The 26,153-nt window shown below is 26.6% G+C and overlaps 2 protein-coding genes across 3 annotated transcripts in view; both read right to left on the reverse strand.

Moving 5' to 3' along the window:
• LOC100867452 (protein brown) overlaps positions 1 to 26,153 on the reverse strand; it is a 55,185-nt gene that overhangs the window by 11,581 nt on the left and 17,451 nt on the right. The window lies entirely within an intron of this gene.
• Rab32 (RAS oncogene family member Rab32) lies at positions 378 to 19,115 on the reverse strand. Of its 2 annotated transcripts, XM_086902724.1 has the most exons (7): positions 18,610 to 19,115; positions 16,132 to 16,722; positions 13,567 to 13,995; positions 10,372 to 10,940; positions 4,585 to 4,813; positions 3,711 to 4,036; positions 378 to 2,416 (listed from the first exon to the last, which is right to left on the reverse strand). In XM_086902724.1, exons 2-7 carry the CDS (start codon positions 16,454 to 16,456, stop codon positions 2,303 to 2,305), a joined length of 1,992 nt encoding a protein of 663 aa, XP_086758850.1. In that variant the 5' UTR covers positions 16,457 to 16,722; positions 18,610 to 19,115; the 3' UTR covers positions 378 to 2,302. The 2 variants fall into 2 exon arrangements, with proteins under 2 accessions (XP_086758850.1, XP_012345272.2); XM_012489818.3 differs by lacking the exon at positions 18,610 to 19,115 and having other exon boundaries at positions 16,132 to 17,765.

Here is a 26,153-nt window from a genome sequence, read left to right on the forward strand (position 1 = left end):
ATATCGTTATTTCTTCATGATTTCTTCAATTTTTATAATTTCGATATTTCAAATAGTTCTTATTCCACCCCTCAAATTGTTTCAATCTTTTTCTAACTTTTCCTTTTTCTAAGCTAATGATAGCTTAGTTTCATAATAGCCTTTCCTATTTTCCTTCACAGATGAAATTTTCACGTTCAATACTGTACAGCAATAACGAAACGTAGAATTCAATTTCTCGTAATGTTCACTTTCTAATATCAAAGAATCGCAATTCGAGCAGGAATGTATTCACAAGTTTGTTTAAAAATTACTATTCAATTGGACCATGGAATCGTATTGACTTTTAAAATTGTTAAGATCAGGAATGGGACACTTGAAATTTCAAATCATCGAAGTTCAAGAAATTTCGAGTTTTATTTAATTTTTTATTTAATTTTTTACAAATTAAAAATATTATTATCGGTATTAAAAGTTATTGGTTTATTAAGAATTTTAAAAATTACAATTTTTTTTTTAAATTTTAATTTTTCGACTTTTATCCGAGAAAAAGAAGAAATAAAATAATAAACATTTTGCATTTCGTAAATATCGAAATATTCGAAAATAAAATGGACTTAAAAGTTAGATTTAGATCCATCTCTAATAAAAACGCATCTTTCAAATATTGAAATGTGTATGGAAAATATAATAAAATTTTCCTCTCATTTTCTGAATTTATATCATTTTTAGGAAAAATTATTTTGTACATTTTCACTGAGCGAGTTTCTTAATTTATATTTTTTTATATTATTATATTATATATTATATTAATCTTATAATATAATTTTTCAATTCCATTTTCCATTGAATAGCGTTCTTTTATTAGTGATAGATATATTATTATCGATTATTCGTCGCAGCAATCTCGTGTTAACAGAGGCAAGAGTCTTAGTAAGCAGTACTTGATTTCGTTCAACACTTAACGATAAAATTGCCAATAAAAGCTTTCAGCTTTCGAGCTTTCATCGTCATTCGTTGCTTTACAATCTTCCTATCACTTTCATTTATTTTCAGGTGGAAGTCTAAATATAAAATTGTGTGCTAAGAATGCTGAGATCAATTATATTTGTCCAAGAATTAAAATTATTTCATTTTTAGAAGAAAAAATGATTATTAAAAATGATGTCAGTGTAACAAATTAAAAATATAAATGAATATAGAAGATATAAAATGAATTTTAAGTAAAATATATAAAAAAAAAAAAAAATGTTAAAATAGTTTAAAATTAAGAAATGGAAAATAAAATTCTTTTTATAATCTAAATATTTAATTTAAAGCGCAAGAAAAATCCATTATAAATTTTCAATTTACTTTTTTCAATTTTTCAAATAAAATTTTCTAAGATATGTATTAACTTATCGCTATTAACTTATCATCAACAGAATTACTAATCATATAATGACAGTAAGAATAATAATTATATGTACATTTTTAATATGATACGATAAAAATAAATAAGTTCACACAGAATGTAACAAAACACATGATATAACCAAGAAAAAAGTGATTCTACATATAAAAGTATACTATAAATAAATAATAAAATTTTTTCATTTTGTATTTGTATTTCTATTTCATAATTACTTATTCAATTTTCCAATTTGATTTTCTTGACAATATTTGAAATGAAAAAAATGTTCTTGCATTAATATTTATTTTTATTAGAATAACCTCCTCTCAATTCGCTAAATTTATAAGTTTCCAAAATAAATTTTCTTTCAAAAGAGATGCTTAATAAAAAATTATACATTATTCCACATATTTTTGCGGATATAGAATCACATCTTTTCAGATTGAATCAAAATTACTGCAACACCCTGTACAATCATTCTTATTCAAATAAAATTTAAAATTAATAATTACAAACTCAACAATAAACTCAAATATAACAAAATTCAAAATTAATAATTCAAATAATGCTAAATGCATTATTTCTCAGCATTCCAAGCTCCACTTCCACCAATGTTACCTATACCGCAACAAATGCTTGTATATTGTATGTACAAAGGTCAAGTGGAAGAACTACACACGACTTATCGTTAGTTCTCATCCAAGAATCATCGACATCTCACGAAGAACGAGTATGGTCGATGAAATACTCGCCATTAAAGTATGTTTCACGGATGGGGCGTTGATTACATGATCGAAATGAAATCCAACGACAACGATGACGGTTGACATGGAGCAATCGAAATGGTATTTTCGTGTCATGGCATCGATGGCTATACGGTGATGGCAGAACAACGATAACGGATCCTGCTATCGGTAAGTTACCGATTCGTCAGCAGGAACAAGATTTCTTTGAACTATTCGGCGATTGATTTAATGCAAAACGTTCACCGTCTGTCTGGTCCTGTGAACCGTTTCCTTTCATCAGTTGATCGTTTTGGAGGATCTGGAAAACGAGAGATGTAGTGGATTTGTTAATAGATTGAAATCAATGTTTATCAGAGTGGTTCCTAACCTAAAAATCTCTCAAAGAATCCTTACTTTTACATTCTTTCATAACAAAAACGAATTCAGAATTCAGAATTTCAATCATAAGGTATACAAAAATTATCAATTATTGTATAATTGAGAATTATTTATTAAATTATAAGCAATGTAAGTTAAGTTGTATCTTTCATATCATAACCTGTCTTGTTTTATTTAACGTAAACTTTAATTGCTTGTAATTTAATAAGTAAGGTTGAATTGACATTCTTGTATATCTTTAATAATCTAATAATAATCCATAAATATATTAATATCCAATGTTATGGATTCAATTCATATTAGTTAAATAAATATTTCCTTTCACGAAAATACGAATTGAAATTTCAGATTGCCAACCTTTCTCCTACTATCGATTAGCATTTTCAAACTTAATTAACAAGAAATCATTTTAAAAATTGTTTTGAAGCGAATCAAAATGCATAAGAAAAATATTTTGATCTGAGTGATTCGCAGAAACATTTACAATAAAATTAACAATGAATTATATACTAATTTACCAGATCTTCCAATAAAATTGACTTAATATGCGACTAATTTTCTGTCAAGAGAATAAACAGAGATGAACTTATCGGCACGCAGATGGTGTCATTGCACTGAATTACTTTCCATCGGATAACAACAAATTAACTATGCGTCGTAAGACGATCACTTTGACGCGGGAACACGTCATTGATAAATCCACGAATAACAGCGCGAATAATACACGAGAATTGTTAATCGCGAGGGCAATATTCCGCAAATAACTTGCGCGTAGATCTTGGAGTTGCTATCTTTATTAATTGAATTTCGCAGTCGAAATAATGAAAACAATTCTAAAAAATATTGATTACTCGAGTATATGTATTTTATGCTTTAGATTTGAACTTTGTTTATCCGTCCTGTTACGATTTATCATGTTTCATTCATGGCGTTGATAATAGAATAGGCTGCCTGATGTTATAAAATTCTTTCATTTTAGAAAGAATCATTTCTGATTCACCGATTGAAAAATAGAGTTAGAATTTTAAAAAAAGAATCACTCGAAATATTGCAAAATGATTTTGAATATTAATCCTTGAACTGTAATTGTTTTTTTTTTTTTCTCAAGAATTCTTGAAAGTAAAATAGATTTATCGCTTGATGTAAAGTGTTAATTAATCTAAAAATCAAAAAATTGTATAAAAATCTTCTTTGGGTAAACAATTATCACTTACTTTGTTAACAAGAAATCGTGCAGCCTCTTCAATGTTAATGTTCTCCTTGGCTGAAGTTTCAAACCATCCGGCAAAATTCTTCTCTTTACAATATTCGTCCATTTTCGCGGGCGAGTTCACCAGGCCCTCTTTCTGCTGGTCACATTTGTTCGCCAAAAGGACGCAGGGGATCGGTGAACCGTCAGGAAGTTGAACTTTCGAGTCTAAATCCTGTTTCCATTTCACCACCGCGTCCAGAGTCGCGCTTCTCGTTACGTCGAACACTATGAAAGCGCCAACTGCTTCTTTGTAATACACTCTCGTCATGTTTCCGAATCTCTCTTGACCTGAACATTAATAACAAAAAAAAAAAATAACGATTTGATTAATACCTCAATATAATTAATATTTTTCTAGTTGCAGTCTTTCTGATTAATAAATCATGGAAATGTGAACTTGATAAATTAAAAGGATTGAGATTTTTATTTAATTTAATTTAAATAAGAGAAGTGTTAAGTGTAGAATCAAAAGTATTTCTCTTAAAAGTATTCAGTTAGAACAAACATTTTCTATGGAATTTTCTCTAATAGACAAAATAGACTTAAACAGAATTCCTGCATAGATGATGTGCTGTTTGGCGCCAATTTCAAAATTGTTTTACTTAAAACTTATTCATTCTTATCTAACTATTTTACTTTTAATCAATTTCATTTAAATACATTAATTCCAATAATGTAATAAATTGAACAAAAATAAATATAATAATTAATAATATATAATTGATCAAAAGATTGGAAGGTTTTTAATTAAAACTAAAAATATATTGTGTGATTGCAAAGTTTTGATTAGATTGTTTAATGTGTGTAGAATAAAAATTAAGATAATTACGACAAACCTGCAATATCCCATAGCTGTAACCTTATGATAGTGTGCGGGTCCCAGTTCAATACTTTCAATGCGAAGTCGACGCCAATCGTCGCGCGATAATGCTGGGAAAAGAATTGATGGACGTATCTCTTGATGATGGACGTCTTTCCGGCGCCCAACTCGCCGATCACCAGGATTTTATACAAATGTTCTCGTTTCTCGCCTAATCCGGCATTTGGCGAATTATTCTGTGACGACTGCGCAAACAAAAATAAAATTTTTATCATTATTAAGAGATTCTTTTAAAAAATCTTTATCTAAGTTATATATATTTTTCATCGATATTAAAAATATCAAATACATTTTTGGAAATGTAAATTGGAAAGAAAATTTATTTATAAATTGTTATATATTATCATTGATAATATGATTTTTATTAAAATAATTAAAAATTCTTGAAAGATATATAGCGTAAATTATTTGTTGAATTAAGAATTTTTGAAATTTACGAATATGATATATCCTTGAAAAAAAATATTTAAATATAATTTACAGTAATTTACGATCTCATAATATCTATATATAATATTATTGTGTTTATTACGAAATATTATATTAATTATTCAATAATTATTCATCATTACATAATTAATTAAATATAATTAATGATATTGTTTAGTTGTTTATATACAAAAAAATTATTAGGGTCAAATTATAATAAACGACGTTATCTTAAGTACTCTCATTGTTTTGTCTTAATTCCGCTACTAAAACGGAATATCATTTTTTTTCTCTCTTATCTTTGTTATGCAACTACATTGTTCGATATTTGACACAATTGTTATGTATAATTAATAAAAAAAAAATAATAAAATTAACATATTTTTAGAAATACAATAATAAAGCTCGTCAATTCTTTTTTAGAAATAAATTATTTTTAAATAATATTTGTATTAAAATTTTAATTTGGATATTAATTTAAATTTATATAAATCAAATTTGAATTTGAATTTGAATTTTACATTTACATATAAAATAATAATTTTACAATTATTGGAATAAGACTTAACAAGATTCTATATTTTACAAGAATTTCATGCAACGATGTTACATTTCTCAATTTACTACTACTTCAGTTATCTTATCGTGCCACAAAGAAGAAAAGAAACGAAGATTAACGAGTAATAAACATTTTAACACAATTAAAATTTGTAAAAATATTTTACACACTTAACAATATTTACTCGTTAATTCATACATTTTATCACTAATTCTTCTTAATAACCCTATATTAAATTTGCCTATTGATTCTACATAAAGCAACAATTTTATAATTATTGAAATAAGATTTAAGGAGATTAATTTGCAATTTGCTTCGATAAAAATTTTCGTAAATTTATTTTAAATCTATTATCGATTATGATTTTGCAAAAACGCTTTTATACAATGAAAAAAATAAAAAAAGAAAGAAAGAATTGAATTAAACAACCAACCCTGCACCACTTCCAATTTTTTGGATTTATCTTCAAGTCGGAGAAATTTAAAGATCGCGAAAACTTCCGATTTCTCTGCTCGCCCACCATATTGTTTCGCGCACTCGAATTCACGAATAGCAATAGTTTGTAGCCTGATCGAAACTTGACCGATTGTTAGTGAACCGATCGACGAACACCACGTGAATGATTCACCGACGAGAATCGAGCGGAATGCAAATCGCCGTCTTGTGTCAAAGTGTGTATTGACCTGTCATTGGTGTAGTGTTTACATATGCGTTGGAATTATTTAAGTACAGGATAGCGTAGATATTTTTAATACATTCGATATCATTAATTACATGAGAATAAAGTAGTGTAAGTATTTATTGCATTCGATATCGTGTGATTAACTGTGAATTATTTATTGTTTTCTTTTCTCTTTTTTTTTTTTTAATTAGGATTCACATTCGTTATCGTATGAATCATTATTGGTTATTTCGCGACTGTTCATCTTTTTTTTTTTCAATTTATTGATTTAGAATTCGATCGTTATATCATATCATTGTATCACGTTTCTATATTTCTTCATTTCTTCATTTATACGTTTTCGTATTGTTCCCTTATTTCTTCAAATCAAAAATACTTTCGTACATTGTTCGTTTCTTTATTATATATAATTTCTTTTTAACTTTCGTTAAAATTTTTAACTATAAATAAATAAACGAGCTGTATTATTTTAAGTATTATATGCATCGAGAAGAGAAATAGAATTGTCGCATATTGTAATAAAATAAAACGACGATCAGAAATGTGATCCGTGTTACGTGTGGTTACACTCGTGAGGATAATCCGCCATGGAAAATACCGCACGAAACCGTAACCATAAACTCGAAAGTAATAATAATAATCTGTTATAAAGGAAACCATAATGTTTCCACCGCGTGTATAATGCTTTACAATACTGTAACACTGTTATACGTGCTATATTTAGTAGCAAAATTTATATGATTATTATTACATGTAACATATAAATATACTTCAATATTATATTAATTTTTTAATTCATAACTTTCTTTACAAATATATACTTATTTATTATAATCATTATATCTTTGTACCTTTTATTTATTTATATATAAATTAATTAGGAATTTACTAAGTGTAACAAAAGTTTAATAACTGTACACTAAATAATTAATTTTTTTACATTTTTTTTTTTGTTAAATTGAAGAAATCAAAGATATTTTACTATTCTTGTTAAAAATATTCCATAACTAAATTTCTTTATATTTGAAATACACAAACAGAAGTACGATAAGTATTATATTATTCATATATTTGTTGAAGAATTGTAAATATTATCTTAAGATTTTTAAATCAACATTTAAAAAGTGCCTAATAAAATAAGATGTTTCCAATGCAATAGTATTACATTATTTTCAAAAATTATATCTATAAATCTTTAGATAACATAGACATAATCTATTTATCTTTTAAAGAAGATATCTTTAAGCTTTAATATTTTAAATAAATAAAGATAAAGTGACTCTTCAAAATTTTCCATAATAAACCAAATGTTACTTTGGTCACGTATAATTCCATTGAAATATCCTTTAAATTTTTAACAATTAAGATTTTTGTGATAAAACTTTAGAAAATATATTTAATAGTTAAAATTTTAACAATTTTTAGGAAATTTTTAAAGTATAAAATTATAATTAAAGAATTGCAATTAAAAAAAAATGATTATTTTGATTATATCTATATGATTTAATAATTATAATTTTTATAATTGTAATTTCAATATTAATAATTTATTCCAATTTTAAATATTTTAAATATCAAATAATATAGTGATAATAAAGAGGACACATTATAAATTTCAATAATGTGAATAAATAAGTATGTTGTAGGAGAAAAATATACTTCAAATATTCTTGACTCAATTTTCCTATTAATTTTGTAATAAAAGCATTTTAAAGCTTACAATTTATCAATATCAATTATAGATAATAATAAAAATAAATACGAAAAATAGAATGAAATAATCATTCAAAAAGATTACCAAAGATAGAATTAATTTTCTTTATTATTTTTTTGCTAGTTTCCTTTATTTATTATTTCTTACACTTGATGCAAAATTAATTTTTTGTTTTCAATTTTTAATCTAATTTAGAATTTCCTTTAATCATTCCTTCTGATCATATATCTAATTAAAATTCCCAATATTTTATTATATCATATATATTTCTTATTACTATTCAAAATTCTCTATTTAAATTCTCTTTTCAATTTCAATGATCAATATGGCTAATAGCTAAATCTTTGAATTAAAATTCCATTCATTTTAACTTCTAATCCAATTTAGAATTATTCCAATTCCTAATTTGATTAAAAAATCCTTTCATTCAAATTTATAATTCTCTAACCTCTAATTTCTATAACCTCTTAGCATTACTCATTCATACTAAATTTACCAAAAAAAAAAAAAAAAAGAACACTTCTTGAATATAATAACCCTTCTCCCTTTTTTCTATTCGAGTCTCTTTCGCCACATTTTCCTCTCGAGACGAAGCTGAGACGTGCTTCAATTAGGTTTCTCGTCGACGTACTAGGCCAAGATAGAGGGCGCTACTGTCAAGATAGAGCACGCCAAACCATGTAACTCAAGAATATCGCATGAAAAATATACAAAAGCGATGGGGGCAGATACAATATGTTGGAACCGCAAACCAGGACCGCAGAACACGCTACGCGCTATGATTTCTGCGTCATAACGTTACACAGAACATTTCTACGGACAAATAGAGATAAAGAAACGTAGGTTAGTGTTTTGAAATTGTGTCAGGTGTCGATGTCGAGAAAGGGAAATCTGATTATGCAAAAATAACTTCGAAAAAAAAAAAGCAGAGCTCAATCGATAAGTTTGAACAGTTTCGAGTTTCTTGTCTTTTTTGTATTTGTATTTTTGTATTTGAAGGAAAGATTTTTTTTTTTTTTTTTGATGATTGGTTGAGTTTATGAGAAAAATCGAAATGCTGGTAATTCAATCTGTTTAAAGATAGAATTTCATTATAAAAATTGAAATCGATAATTGAAATCTAGAAAGACAATTATGAAATAATAATTTTCTCAATTTGATTTTAAATGTTAATTTTAAACTTTTTATATTTTTTTATTTATATTTGCTTTATTTTTGAAAGATATTTGTTCATAAATAAAGACACACGTAGTACATCTTTTAATAATATATATAATATTATTACATATATGTATTAAATTTTAAATAAATTTGATAGAAAATATATAAATAAAAATATTAAAAATGTTTGATGATTTAAATGAATTATTGTTGAGTTTGATTATTATTCTTAATTATAGTTTTTGCAAAAAAGTTAAGAGTTTAATAAAAAGTTAAAGAATTTTTAATAAAATAATCTATTTTACTGTTTCCATTCCAACTTTTTTTTTTATAAAAAATATTGCATTTGTATAATAAATACAATTACTTGGCAGAATATATGTATATTTTTATAAAAATGGTAATGAAAAGTATAATAAAATGTTGGCAAGTGAAATTGAATACCTACAATAAGTAGTAGAACTCAAAATTTTTTCAGACAAGTAGTAAAAGTCTTTATATAAATTATAAATATTTACAGATCAAACAAAATTTATATATAATAATTATATATAAATAATCAACTATAACAAGCAAAGAAAAATATAATATAAATATTTATGAAACAAATAAAATTTTTAATAAAATTATCAGAAAACAAAAATAGAATGAAACAGTCCAAAATAGAGCAGAAAAAAAAAGCTTAAAAAGAAATGTCGAAGAAATAAGAAAATAAATTAAAAGAAAAGCCAAAGACATACCCAAAAACATTCAATCATCCAAATGTAAAAAGAAGAAAATAAGAGCAGTTTTTTCTATTTAAATTTCTATTAAATTTTGATAAATTTAAAAAGTTTTTCAAAACTCAGATTCATAGAGATAAGGCAATGGTAACAATTTTCATTTTTATCCACAGAGATAAAAATGAACCTTAATAATCTTCTAAATTCAATTATTATCAGTTTTAAATAAAAAAAAACAAATTCATTCATCGCTAAAAATCACTCCCATTAATAACAAATCAATACAAATTTATCTAAAAATTCTTCGTCTATGTTTCGAAAGTATCAAAAAATTTCAGGCTTCGCAAAAAATGTTTTTTCTTTCAAAATTTCAAAACACTTTTTGAATTCTCACATCCCTACTAAAAAATGCATTCCAATGCATACAGAGGAGAGCCAAAAGAAAGGAAAGTTAGGGTGAGCAATTGGTTCCTCACCATGCTCTCCTGGTTGACCTTGCTCTTCTCCACCGCGCTGTCGGCCATCATAGGCCCCGTAATGCTGGCCACGTAATTATCGCGCTGCCTCTCGTAGCTCTCCGTGTAATCCTCCTCGATACCGGCCAGATAACCGATCCCTGTCTCCTCGTCGAACGTCCCCTCAAACGTGGAAAACGTGTCGAACTTCTTCACGCTAATATGCCTCGCCTTCTTCTTCGTCTTGTTCTGTTCCACGCGGTTCTCCTCCTCCTTGGCCGGCGTTTTGTTTTCGTCGTCGATGCTAATAGCGATCACCGTCTCGCCGGAATCCGTGTCCTGAGAAGTCTCGAACAAACGGCGTTGAAATATTGCGCGCTTCTCTTCCAATAACGACAACTTCCGCCTGACTTCGCGGACCGAGGATTTAGATATACTCGACTCTGACTCGGATTTCGTGTTCAGTTTCGGTTTCTTAATCGGTTCGTTCGAGGCTGGTCTCGAGGCCTTTTGCTCCGACCATTTTGAAATTGCGTACGGAAGCGTCGAGCTGCACCGCGCTTCCGGTCGAGGTGACTTCTGCCCGGAATCTGCGCATGCACCAGACAACGAATACCAGGTTCATTCGACGAATTCGGATGGGATTCAATGGTGAATAGTTGAAGTGAAGTGGTTCGGATTCAGTTTGATGAATGAATGCTCAGTTTAGTATAAATGCAGGTGGATGGCTTATAATGGTTAATTATTCATTTAATAAAACGTAATGGAAATGTAAGTAAATAATTTTAAGAGGTGATGAAGAGTAAGGGTATTTGTAAAGGTGAATTGAAATGAGATAATAAAGTAAGCAAGTTTTAAATAAGTGATAAAGAACAGGTTGAAGTTGAATGATTGAATTCTGTAATTTCTTAAATATTTTAATATCAAAGAATTAAATTTTGTTAGTAATTAAATTAATCAAACGAATAGATAATTTAAAATGATTGAAATGAAAAGATTGTTATAATTGTATATTGTAATGTAATAATTGAATATTAAGTTCTATTCATTGATTCATTTTAAAATTTTAAAATAAAGTTAAAAAATGATTTCATTAATGTAAAATCGAATTTTTAAGTATTAATAGTGTTATTATCTTAGAACAAAATTTGGTTTGAATTGTAAATTGCAATTAGAAATTGAATATTCATTCTGGAAAATTAAATGCTTGAATCTTAAATTTAAACGTGTATTATATTATATTGTAACCGAGGTTAGATAATTCATTTAATAATGCAGTTATTATTCCAGGTGTTATTTATAATTGAGTTAATTAAGGTATTGTTATCTATAAAACTAAAAATAATTAGATAACGAATCCTACTAAAGTTAAATCCTACTTGAAGTTGAGCAGCTAAGTTAAAGCTTAATTATTCTTGACATGATTAGTGATTTATTGGATGAAACCATTGACAGAGGTGTTAACAATATTAAATAAATGATGTGGTAAATTAAATAATTAAGTACAAGTAAACAAGTAAAAATTCCAGGAAAAATATAATTTGTGCTGTCCTTTTTAGACAGAACAATTAATAAATAGAAAATTCAATAGATAAATTTTTATCTCTTGAATTTAAATTATTAATTGGATTTTTATGTGTTTCAGAAAATATTATCAAAAATGATTTTGTTTACGAATAACTAGAATACTTGTCACAATTTGACAAATGTTACATTACAGGGAAAAATACAATTCTAAGCTATTAAAAATATCCGTTTATTGCATTATATTCCTTAGTTACACAGAAATTAATCATTACACAAATATTATAAAAAATGATGATTGTATGTTATAATGTTGTTTAATATCAATTGTTCTAAATCCTCAATGAAATAAATTGTTTCCTATCATATATTTGATTCATTGATTTACACGGAAAAGTTATTTTTCAATACAAAAAAAAAAACAATATCAAAATAAGATAATTAATCGTTTTTCGTAATAGAATAATGCATTATAATTATCAAAAATTGTTTTGAATTAAACAAAGTATTTCAATGTTTATTACTAATAATAAACTAATTAATGACACATAAATCTTTTAAATAAGAATTCATAATTCATCAACTTATTTATTATTATTATTATTTTTTAAACCTAGGTAGTAAAATGACTATAAAAATCAATTCTGTTTTTGAAATATTTGTTAATCTTAAATTGAAAGCAGTCGTTTAATGGAAATAATCAAATGAAAAAGTATAAAAATAAAAATTCAAAATACTCCAAAAATTTTTAAATATTTCTTTAATCAAACACCAAAATAGATACCAACAAAAGAATTCAAGGCTTTCAAGAAAATATAGCTAATCTAATATTAATCCAACCACTAATCAATAGAATCAGTAAAATTAATCCAACCACCACAAGCCAAAGAAACCTCAAGAACACACTAAAACAATACTCTTTCATATTTTTTATTATATAAGTAGATTCTATCATTCAAATTCTCGTTCAATATAATTGACAATTTCAGATTATTCAAATCAAATAGCAAGAGAAAACTTAAAATCATATAAATTAATAATTTTAAATCATCAGTTAGAATATAATTGAAGACTTTAAATCACCCATGGAAATTGATACATTGATAATTGATAAATTATAAGTCACAATATGACTGATAAATCTAAATTATTCAATTATTAGTTAAATAGCAACTTAAAATCTCAAATCATCAATCATGACAATTGAAGACTCCAATATTCAAAATCATCAATCAAATTGATGATTCTAATTCAATAGTGAGAAGATAAATGAAGACATCAAATTGTAACAATTGAAGATTCCAAATTATCAATCAAATCATCATTTGTAACAAACTGAAATCGTCATTCAAATAACAACTAATAATTCAAAATCACTAATTAAAAGATAAATGAAGACACCAAACCATCAACACGCATAACATAATTAAAGACTTCAAATTATCAATCAATGCATACTTAAATTCTCAAATTATATAATAATTAATAACAATTGACAATTCAAAATCATCAATTAAAACAAAAACTCAAGGAAGTCAGTCAGAAAGCATTGAATTACTACCACGTCCACCTAGGAGCCAGAAGAAAGAAAAGTTGCAGAACAAAAGAACAGAGTGGTAGTAGAAAAGGGGAGAGAAATAGCAAGGCAGAGAGAGAGAGAGAGAGAGAGAGAGAGAGAGAGGGATCGCTCACCGTGCTCGCTCGTCGAACTGAAGCTCCTGATGGTAAACGACGGCGACTTGCTCTGTACTACGGTCACGGTGCTCACCAGTTTCTCTTGCTTCTCCGGTTTCCTCGGCTCTCCCTTCTCTCTGTCCACGTCGCACGAGGGTTCCACGGCCTCGTGGCCGAGCCTCTCGACCTCCTGCCTTTTCCTCGCGATCCCGGACGAGCTGTCCGAGAAACTGGGCGACTCCTGCGACGATTGGCTCTGTGGACGGCTGTTATCACCACCCTCGGGCGTGTGCCTAGGCTCTTGCTCGGTGGACAGGCGAAATTTATTCAGGCTTAATTTGCGCACCAACGAGTTCGACTTTTTCTTTTTCTTCTTCAAGGTCGTCGCCGAGCCACCACCCTTGCGATCATCCTCCTCCTCCACCGGGCTCTGCTTGCGATCCGTCTCTGTCACGCGAGAGAGAGAGAGAGAGGGGGAGGATTTCCGGTCAGAGAACAGATTTCATAGAGATGTTTTAAGTATCGAGGGATTGTAAAGTATCGAGATTTGGATTTTTTTTTTTTAAAGAATTTGTTGGTGAGCGACGAATGATGCCCGATTTAGGGAAAATTGAGTTGGAGTCGGTCTAATGATTTTGAATTGAGGAGATATAGTTGATGTTATTCATTTGATTTAATAGATTTTTGGATAGTAAATATTTTGCAGAGTAATATATTTTTTTAGTGGTAAATATTTAGTTTGATGATTTTAACAGATATGGAAATATATGGTAAATGTCAGATTGGTGAACATAGTTATGAAAATGTAAGTATAAATATGTGTTGATGAATACTGAACGAGTGGTTTAAAATTGTTAAAGATAATTTTGTGATTTAATTAAGTACAGAATATATACTGTAATATAGATATAATTGGTATAGAATATATAAATATAAGTGATATATATATGACTGGTAAAGGATATGATGTGAAAGTAAATATAATAAATGATTTATTGGTGAACAGTTAAAGAATGAATTGGAAGAATTGAGAATGGTTTTGTGATTTTGCAAAAATAAGAAGAATATAATAGATAAATATAATGGCAATTGATGGGCATTGATAAATAAATAGGTAAAAGTAATAAATGCATAAGAAGTATAGTGCTTAAGAAAAGTATAATGCATATTATAAATTTAAAACTCATTAAAGAAAAGAATATAATAAAGTACTCTATCTATCTTCTAAAAATAATAAAATAATAAATACTTGAGCAAAATATGTTATATTTGTAGAGAGAGAGAGAGAGATTTATATTATATTATTTTCTAATTAAATTATCCTATTGGGTCAGAGGTTCCTATATCTTTTAATTGATTAAAATTGGCACATCAACAGAGCCAGAAGTTATGTAAATCAAAAAATAAATCGATCACATGAATCCATTATAATTAAGCAGCTCTTGATAATACCGTTTGATAATAAACGAGATACAATGCAACCATTAAGATGATTAACATCTCAAGGAATTCGTTCAGAAATTTAAAAAAGCATCCTATTGATCACTTTATGTGTCAAGTATTATGACGATTAAAATAAATGCCTTTCAAAGAAAATGTCCAATTTGAAAAAGAAACGGAGAACTGTATAATGTTGAATCTTGTTCTAAATTAAAATGAACCAATATTCTTTTTTTAAAAAAAAATTACCTCTAAAATAAAAAAAATAATATTTTTTTAGTAAGTTTTTTTTAGTAAGAATAATAAAAAAATAAATAAAAGTCATAAAAAATTTCTTTGCAATTGTCAATCACTTATAAAATAAATGAAAGAAACATATGAAGAAATCTTGAACAATTCTACAAAAATAATTATAAATATTGGTAAATTAAAATTGAAATTAAAATTACTTATAGAAAGTAAGCTTTATAAAAGCTTATATTTTTTTAAAAGTCAAAATAAATGAAATAAGATAAAAAAAATCTTTACAAAATTCTACAGAGTTCTTTCAGATCATCAAAAAAAAAAAAAAAACAAGTAAATCCTGAAACCATCTGAAGAAGCCTTAAAACAATAGTCCACCAATAGCCATCGTCAAACCAATACCAATCATCCTCAAAGCAAACGATGACCAACAAAGAAATATATCAGTGGTTCTCAATTTATTTTAATCATTGAATTCTTTTTCTTTTTTGTTTTTTCATAATAAGTTTTTTTTAATTCTAATAATTTTTACGAATACAAATTATTACTACAATGTAACAATTTGTGACAATTTCATTGAATTTTACTTAAATAAACGTGTCTCTTCAAAGATCTAATTCAAGAATCCTAAATTCTTTCCAACGAATATAAATAATTTTTTAAATTTTATTTTTAAGTAAATTTTTCTCTTTCAATTATTAATTCAACTATTAATACAAAATCTCACCACAAAACTCCAACTTAACAACCAAACCTCTAAAGATCCTATTTTCATAAAAAAACTTCACCAACTCTTGACCAATCAACTTCATAGGAAACGACAGAAAAAAAAAGGGAGAGGGGGAGATAAATCACAACAATTCTCTTCAAACCCAAAGGAGCAGATTCCAAAGAATGAACCTTTTTCCTCGACATCCGGCTGAGGCTCGGCAGCCGGCTCGTCCAGCTGCCTGCTCTTCTTCTTAATCTTGAACAATCCACCCTCTTTGCGGAAGCTGCTCTTCAACGCGCCGAATCTGCCCCTCTTCTTGTCCTCTGTGGTGGCCGAGACGGTGGTCGTGCCAACGCTTGTCACCGTGTCCAGGCTGGAACTGCTGTCGCCCACGGTCACGTACTCGCCGGAAGTGCTGCACGCGAGCCTGTTCCGCTCCTCTTCGGACGAGGAGCGCGCGATCACCGTGTCCGGCGAGCTTCCACCCTCGTTTGCGCTCTCGTTCCGATCCATCCGGGGTAGAAAGGGGCCAGATTAATGGGGTAGGAGTGGCACAAGTCGATTTTCTTGATCTTTTAACGATCCACGAGCCACGATTCTCACTCTGGCGGGTTCGAGAGCCAGTCCACGGGTTGGCTTCCTACAGTCGGCGTGGAAACCTTAGAACAACCGCCTTTCTAGGTTCGATCGGGCCGGCCACCACGGATAATCCGCCACGTTTCCCCCTCTATTTCTCTTATTCTATTTCTCGGCTAGTCTGTCCTATCTGAACGGTATATCTGTGATGGATAGGGGAAGGAACGCCTTCTAAGTTCGGTGGATTGAATGGTTTGTGTCATGTATGCAAGTGCATACATGTGTAATAGGTAGGGGGCTTATAATTGGAAGAATATCTTCTGGATATATATAGTTCTGATCTTTGTCATGAATGGAGAACTCGTATATGCATATAAGTCTCAGTTGAAGAGACAATTGAAACCCTTTTGATGGATGGGAGACTTGTAGCTACCAAAGAATACCATTTGGATATTCTGATTCTTAGTTATATTATGATAAAAAATTTATGAATGTCAGTTGAAGAAACATATTGTGTTCTTTTTGAATATCCTATTTATATAGATAAAGGGATTATAATTGAAGAAACATTCTTTTAATTCCTAATTTCTATTCTATGATAAGAATGTTTGCATGATAGATAGAAAATCTATAAATGTTCTCTGTATAATAGATATTCTTTTGAATACTCTATTTTAATATATCTGTATATACACTGTATCTTTGATAGATAAGATCTATAGCTGAAGAAACATTTTTTTGGATTCAATGGATACTCATATTCTTGGGCACATTGTTTCTGATAAATAGAAAATTTAATATAAATTGAAGACTGACAGTTGAAACAACGTCTTTCAAATTTAGATAATAGTCTTTTAAATAGATGCTCTCTATATATTTTGTTCTATATTCTATAGTATATCTGTGATAAATATAAAATTTATAACGTATATTAATTCTATATTCAATGGATATTCTTTTTTTCTGGATATTCTATCTTGTGCATATTATATCTATAGTGAATATAAATATCTGAAGGACGCTTCATGCAAATAGAGATCAGGTTTGTTATGGATAGAAAGTTAGTGAAATGGAGAAGCCTGGGAGCTGTGATTCGCGATTTCCTGGATACTGTGGTAACTCAAGGTTCTTTGACACTAGGTCAGGAAGGAGGTCGTTGCTTGAGATTTTATAGATGAATCATTAAAAGATATTTTCAAAATGACTGCTTTGTTGTTAAAATAATTTAAAATAAAGATAATAGATATTGTTTTTGAAAGATAAAATTTTCAATATTATTTAAAATTTTGAAATTACTGATTTTTTTATTACATTTTATTTTAATATCTTCAATTAATTTCTTAAGATTCTTCAGATTGATTCTTTCATTTCTAAATTAAATATGAAATAGATTATTCATTGAAATATAATATATATATATTATATTAATTATTTATATCAATTATTAATTTAACGTAATATAAATAAAATACATGAAATTTAATAAATATTATAATTTATTTAAATGTTCATTAAATAAGTGTCCTTATACTTTTGAATTCTTTTATATCTTTCTCAAAAATAAAAGATAACTAAGCGAAAGAAAAATATTCATGAAGATTCTACTTTGAATATTCTCTACTAAATTCTGTACTCTTCTTTCGAGTTTCTGAATAAAAAATGATTAGAAGAATCTTGACCCCGTTTCTTGTGAAAAAACTGAAGGTAAAAAGAGAGTAGGTATAAATAGGTCAAAGTTTAGCTCGATGTTTTTTTTACATAGAACTGAAATCTTCCTGAAGAACCAGACAAATTATAAATTCTATTTATAATGAAATAGTTAATATTTAATTTTTAATATTTATAAAAGCAAGAATATCTTTACAAAGTAAAGAAATGAAGAATTTTAATTGATTATCTAAATATTTTATAATAAAAAATGATTAGGAAATACTAGAAAATATTTAATAATATAACATTATAAATAATAATGTATAATTTAAATTCGAAATCACACTTAAAAAATTCAAGTTGAATCCGTTTCTGCTAATTCTAATTGTCGAAACATCATTCTACAATAAGACACTAAACATTTAAATTATTCTTATTACCGATAAATATTTATAATTTTCTATAAAATTCAGTAAATATTGGATATTTTCATAATTTCTAATATTCATATTTCTACTTTTCCATTATCAATTCCTATTTCCTAAAGAAAAAAACAAAAAAAAAAATTATAATCAATAATAATTTTTCTTTTCTCATAATCGAATAAAAATTGTCAATCATAAAACAGATCACGTGTCCCATTCACCCAGCCCAATCCACGAAACGTCGATGAAACACAACTTTCTTTGAAGGTTCACTAGCGGAAACCTTACAAAAATTCAATCGACCACCTCGAATATCCACCATCGTTCACACGCACTTCCGCGCGTATTATACGAAAGCGTCAGAACAAAGGAAACAAAAATAAAATAAGATAAAATAATTAAAAACAAAAAAAATTATTAATTAAGGCGATACTAACGATCCCACGCACGATACCGCACTAAAAGCTCATATAAAAATGTCCAAACGAGGGTACGAAAGAAGGAGCGTAATGGTACCCCTCCACAAGAAGGTGTTTGTCGCGCATTAACCAACCTCGAGACGAGTTTTCCGCGCTTCTTGATCCCCGTAGACGGATCCACGACGCCGTGACAACACACATAGGCGTAACACGAGTGTCTTGGGCTTTGGGTATAGTGTGTGGTGAGCCGCAAGATCTTGTCATGCAAGTATCGTCCCCCCGTGCTTATTGCGGCTCCACCTCAACGAGTAAGTAGTACGTTACGTAAAAAGTTGATTTATAGAGTTGGATGTTTTGGATGGTAAAGAAATGGATTGTCAGTTGGGATTACAAGTGGTTAAATTATTAAAAAGTGGATTTGTGGAAATTGGATCTTTTAGAAAGTATGGAAATGGATTGTTGTTAGTTGTCAATTGTTTTAGGTTAAGTATTGAAAGAAGTGGAATTCTTGGATTGGAATTTTCTTGAAGGCTATTTAGATGTTAAGGAATACAATTTTGGAAATTGGATATTCTAAAAAATATAGAACTAAATTGTTACATGATAGTAATGTAGAAGTGGAATTCTTGGATTGGAATTTTCTTGAGGACTATTTAAATGTTAAGGAATATAATTTTGGAAGTTGGATATTCTAGAAAGTATAGAACTAAATTGTTACATGATTGTATTGAAAATGTATTGAAGAAATTGGATTTTTTAGGAGATATCGAGAGAGATGATGTTTTTAAATTAAAATTAAAACATTTTGTTCTTTACTTTGCTCTTTCTTTTTCTTTCTCTTTCTCTCTTTCTCTCTCTCTCTCTCTCTCTCTCTCTCTCTCTCTCTCTCTCTCTCACGCACGCGCACGCGTGCATACACATACACACACACAACATTTTCGATTTTATTCTCTTATACATAATTATATTAAGATAAATATAAAGTATGATTACGATTGTTTTGAATAAATGAATTAAAATAGAAAGAATATGAAGAAAATATGAGTCAGATTGATCGTAAGGTATTGAATAACTTGTAAGCAATTCAAATAATATCTTTAAAATCTACGATCTGATCTAGCTGAATTTGATATCTGAATGCTAAAAATATATTAATATTTTAATTATATAATAATCAAGAACTAACAACAAGAAAAAATATCAATTTTCCAATAATAAAATACATTGTAAGATATTTGATACCAAGATAGAATATAATGGGATTTATTACATTAAATACATCACATTTACAATGTTTAAATTATCTTTAATATCATATCATTATTGCCTTTTTAATAATGATAAAAAAATAATAAGTATTGATATTAGACTTATCAAAATATCTTCTTTTGATCATATATATCTTCAAAATATATTCTTTTGATCATATATATCAATCTTTCTTATAAAAAATTCCCAATTATTTTTTCTTAATCATATCTAATATCAAACGTTATTCAATAATATGCTAATATGTATTCCAAAAATTAGTTTGAAATTAAAATCAGAAATTTTAAATAAATGATATTACTAGATGAATAAAATAAATTAAAAAAAAAATTATATTTCTCATTTTCAAAATTACAAATGAAATGTTGTTAAGTCTTTTAAAAATCATGCGCTTTATTTGCAAATATGTAAATAATAATTACATGTTATACAATTAAAGAGCTAAGAAATTATATAATAATTTCAAAAAATATTGCAATCATATTATTTCAAACAAAGGTAAGTATAAAGTAGATTCAAGCAAGGAAATCTTGTTCAAATTACAAAACATAATTAATCTTACCAATTACTAATGCTCATTTGATCTATGAGAAAATAAAAATTGAGAAGATGAAACAATGATGATCACTTTATTTTTAAGGACGATCTCGACGACTATCACTCCACGTTGCAATGTTGCTGTCCTCGAGGGGTGCTTTATGTAAGATACTAGTTTCTAAACGATTTCAATAAACACGATTTCTATCTTTTACGAGTTTTATCATTATTTTTTGATTGATTAGATAACAAGAGTCAATTAAAATTCATTTATCGTTTGAAAAAAGATGAAATTCTTTGGCAATAATTAAATTTTTTTTATTATGGCTATGATTTAAATTTTTATACAATTGATACATTAGTGGATATATGTAAATATTTAATTTCATATTATTTAATAGATCTAATTAATATTATTATATATAGATTAAATCTAATTTTATATTATAAATTTATTTATTATGATTTAAACGTTTTACTTTGTTTTAGTATTAAAGATGAATTCTTTTGTATATTTTATGAAATTTATATACGTATTATATTTTTTATTTCATATGAATTTTTTTAGTATAGTAGTAATAGAAATTTCTTTAGTATAGTTATATATATATATAATTTAAAATTTTTTCCAAAAATCATATTGCTAAAATTAATAAATTTTTCTATAAATCAAAAAATTATTCTTCTATATTTCTGTTGTAATTGAAATAAATATAATGGAAATTTATTTGCAAATAAAATTTTTATTATTATTTCTTTCTTTTCTTTTTTACTATATCAATCTTTTTTTCTCCTATCACGCAATGTAATAGATTATCACACTATTGATTTCTAAGAAAAATAGTAGCCGAGAAAGTAGTATTGAAACGTGCAATTAAAGTAAAAAATTATTAATAATATAATGAATTTATTATATATATAAGAAATTATTTTATAATTTATTTTAATAATCATAAAAGATTTTTTATTTCCTCTTAAATTTAATCTTTCTCTTTAAGAGAAGAGAGCAAACTTTCTTCTCTTAAGAAACAAACATGATTCTCTATAAAAATTCAAAAAATCCATATCCAGTATTTTACAATTGAAATCAAATTCATTTTGAATTTCATTAATATCTTAATTTGCTATGTTTCTTTCCATTGTACACGTTATAATCATTATTACGTAATTAAATTTGCACATTATGCATCTTTGTAGTTGGCATGACTTATCGATTTGATTAATTAACTTGTCTATGATGACGAAAGAATCTGTTGTTTTTACATAGAAATAAGATTATTTTTACACTATTGGTGAATCGTCAACAGGTCTTTTTACCCCTTAGGGAATGAAAAACTCATGTTTCTCTCTGTCTTTTTGCATGCGGATTTGCGTTCACGTTGAGTTGATTTCGTTATAAAGAAAAAAAAAATAAAATAAAATTATATTTTCATTGGTATTTCTTCCAACTATATTTCAATTTTAGAATAAAATAACATTGAAATGAAATTAATCGAATGAAATTATTATCGCAGAATCTTTTTTTCAAAATAAAAATCATTTCTCTATTAATAAAATATTTCAGATATTTATTATGATATATTTTAACCAATAAAATTGTTATGCATCATTTTACGTTTATCGAACTAAAATTTATTATTTTATCGAAATCGGTGAATCACGAGATATTAATAGAAATAGATATCGCGAACGTTGATCTAGAATTATTTTTGATTGCTATCTATTGTCGACAAAGAAGGTTTCGTAGTCATAGTGCGTGAAATGAATAAACGACTTCTGGAGAAAGAACGATCAATAGATCATGGTGATTATCGTACGCCTCATTAATTCGTCACGTTATGTCGAACAGAAGAAGCGTTTCGTCCTTGAAAATGTTAATTAGTAGGCTGGTTTAATTATGAATTTCTATTCATAGTCCGAGAAAATGTGTTTCTCTTTCTCTGCGTGAAATTGTTCGTAACTATTTAATGTAACTTTTTAATCCACAAAATCTAAAATTCATCAGGATTTTATAGTATATTTAATATAAATTTTAATCTAATATTCTCTCAAATATAATATTATTATGTCATTGATGAGATTTTAAAACGAATTAATTTAATAAAAAATAATAAAATAATTTAATAAAAAATAATAATTTTTTAATGTTTATTTTTATATAATTAAAGAAAATATATAATATTAAAATTTTAAGTTCAAATTTAAATAAATTTTTTACTATAATGTAAGACTTTGTCTGATTTAAAAAATTTTGAGGTTAAATTGCGAATAAAATAAGACTATAAGACTGTTCATTGATTTTTTTTTTCGTCGAATAAATTTCTATAAATTACTAGCTTTGAAACCTTGACCTAAAAAAATCTTTGATCCAGTTTTTCAAGTTTCACGAAACATAGAACTTATAATATACCTGAAATCACTGCATCGGCATATTCTAACCTATAATAATTAAAATTGCATTCTTCGAAACCTACTTTATCATTCTTACAAATTATAAGTAATAGCTATACAATTTTTCATTGAACTGTAAATTTCGTATATGAAAAAAAAAAAGAAGAAATAAATATTAATTTTAAAATCTTCTTCATTAAAAAAATTTTACGTATAGAAACTGTTATGTCATTTTTTATAAACTTCTGCTAACAATTTTTAATATAAATATTTTAATCATTAGAGAATATAAATATTATTGACAATAAATAATAAAAATCTCATTTTTTTATCAATTCGAATAATAATAGTAAATTTATTATCGAAAATATTGAGTTTGAAATTTCTTATTATTTTATTTATTCATTATTCATTTTATACTAGTTAAGAATACTGGTTTATTACACTTTTATACATTATAAAAAAATGCTAGAAAATATTTTTAGAATAAAGAATAGTGTAATCACGAATTACACTTGGATTAACACTTGTAATAGTACCTATATATTGTGGATTTATTTAGTATGTCATATGCATTAGAATGCGTCGTACGTAACATTCTAGAGGATGAAAAAAAGGCGAAATCCTAGTAGAGAGATCAAACAATTCGAAGGACACGTGATTCATGGAAATTTTTATGAAAAGAGTAAATATAATAAATATATTGTATTGTATATTGTATATAAATATATTGTACAAATATACAAATTGTAGCAAATATTTCGTTTAAATATTTTTTTCTAATAAAATGCACAATCACAGACATTTTACTGTGATTTCTTTTTGATAAAAAAATAATCTTTATTTTTTATAAAAATGAATAAGTTCTTTTATATAATTGTCTCTCAATAATTGTAAATATGTTGAAAAGAAAATAATAATTATTATTTTTAATATATATATATATAAGTATTTAAAGGATAATAGTAATTTCTATTTTTTATAAAAATTAAAAAAATTGTGTCAATTATGACAGGAAAAAACTATCACCTTTTATGATTTAACGTTGCAAATATTAATGATAATAATTATTTAATAGTATTTTATTTAGATTAGTAAAAAGAGCTTCAAACCATAGAATACAAGAACAAAAACAAAAAAAAATTGAATTGAAAAAAAAGATTGTTTATTTGAAATTTTATTTATGTAGTATTTCATATATATAACTTTAATACGGTTATACATATCTAAGTAGTAAAGAGTATTATATAACTTTCAGATAATTTTATCAAATAGAAAAAAGTAGTAAATAAAATTAAAAAAAGATTTTCGAGATTTCGTTGATCACGATTTTCACAATACACATATAAATATAATTTATATATTATTTCAAATTAATATATATATATATATTATCAATTACAATCTGATGTCAATAATCTTTCAAAAGTGTGATAAAAGTGTGAAGAAAATTTCCTTATTATGATAATTATTATATATATTATAATAAATGATAATATTTTTTATCATATATTAAACTATAATATATCGTTAACTAAATTAACGAAAAAGAGAAGAAAATCGAGTCGATTTAATTATATTAAATTAAATAAATATTTAATTTATCAAAATTTTCTACATTTCTTCGCGCTATATATAATTATGAAAACACTCTCGTTAACAATAGCGATTCGACAACAGTTCAGGAAAGATTGTTTGCGGTGAAAGCTTGGATAAAATATTGAGTAAAACAGTAAGGCAAATTATGAGCGACGTATATCTTTTACGAAGGGGAGAATCCCATGAATATCTGAGGCTGTTGACTGACGAGACGTCTTACAAGTTCTGTCTTATTATTCTACCTCACTAGGTACCTGCCATTTTCTTCACGCACCCTTATAAAATATCATCAATTCGTGGACAAAAAAAATCTGATTTGAAATTGTAAAGAAAAACTTGATTATTTTTAACAACATAAGTAAAATTAAAATCTAACAATATAAAATAAAATTATATGAATATTTCATTTTGAATATGTAAAACTATTTATGTTAATATTATAAGATATAAAAAATAATTTTATAAACTTGATTCAAGATAGAAATTTTATTTGTTTTATTTATAACTATCAATGATAATTTTAATAGGAACATTAATTTGATATCTCGATTAATAATATGTGAATAAATTATACGTAAAATTTAAGAAAATTCAATTCTATATTTTCTTCGTTTACAAATTGTTTTATTTCCATGAACAAGAAAATGAAAAGTTTCTTCCTGATCTTACATTGTAACAAATAATGACAGAGATAAATGTGTAAGAGTCTCTAATTATAGATAAAAAAGGAGAAATGATATACCGGAAACAAATGTCAAATGATACTGGTCGCAGAATGAGTTATACCGTTTCCGGTGTTTTTGTGCCTCTAAATCTAATTATTTTCGTTCTGTTCTATCGAAAAAGATTCTCACACGATGATAGTAAATTGAGAGAAAGTGCAATAATTCGGCCCTGGAAAACGTAACTATGATTCGCATATTCTCACGCATCGTTTCGTATGCATCTCGTTAATTGTGAGATCAAAGAATTATTGTTATAGCCATTCTTCTTTTCTTTTTAACTCACGATAGTTTCAGGAGTAAATTATATATAATATATTTACACGCTATAAATAATATGATCATCAATTATCAAAGAATATCATAATTTAAGAATTGATTCTTAAATTATTAAAGCTAAAAATAAAACTTGTCAAAGGAATTATAATATAAAATGAATTTCGCAATTATTTTTTTTTAATTATTTGATTTACAAATCAGTAATATTCTAATATTAAAATTACAAATTGCATTTAATCTTGCATAAATGATTTGATCCAAGTACAATATATAATAGTTTATGTAAAAAAAAAAAAAAAAAACAGATGTAACGTAAAATTAAAATTATGCTCGATGATTAATA

This window comes from Apis florea, unplaced genomic scaffold (assembly GCF_048593485.1).
Source record: "Apis florea isolate Af1SG1 unplaced genomic scaffold, ASM4859348v1 contig_2272_pilon, whole genome shotgun sequence".
Classification (NCBI taxonomy): Eukaryota; Metazoa; Arthropoda; class Insecta; order Hymenoptera; family Apidae; genus Apis; species Apis florea.

Bases quoted from the DNA above. Each gene is read 5' to 3' on its own strand.
- Rab32 (XM_086902724.1), bottom strand. From the start codon at position 16,456: ATGGATCGGAACGAGAGCGCAAACGAGGGTGGAAGCTCGCCGGACACG. The intron at 10,941-13,566 runs GTGAGCGATCCC...GTGCATGCGCAG, and splicing joins CAGTTCGACGAGCGAGCACG to ATTCCGGGCAGAAGTCACCT. The intron at 2,417-3,710 runs GTAAGTGATAAT...CTCGTTTTCCAG, and splicing joins CACGATTTCTTGTTAACAAA to ATCCTCCAAAACGATCAACT.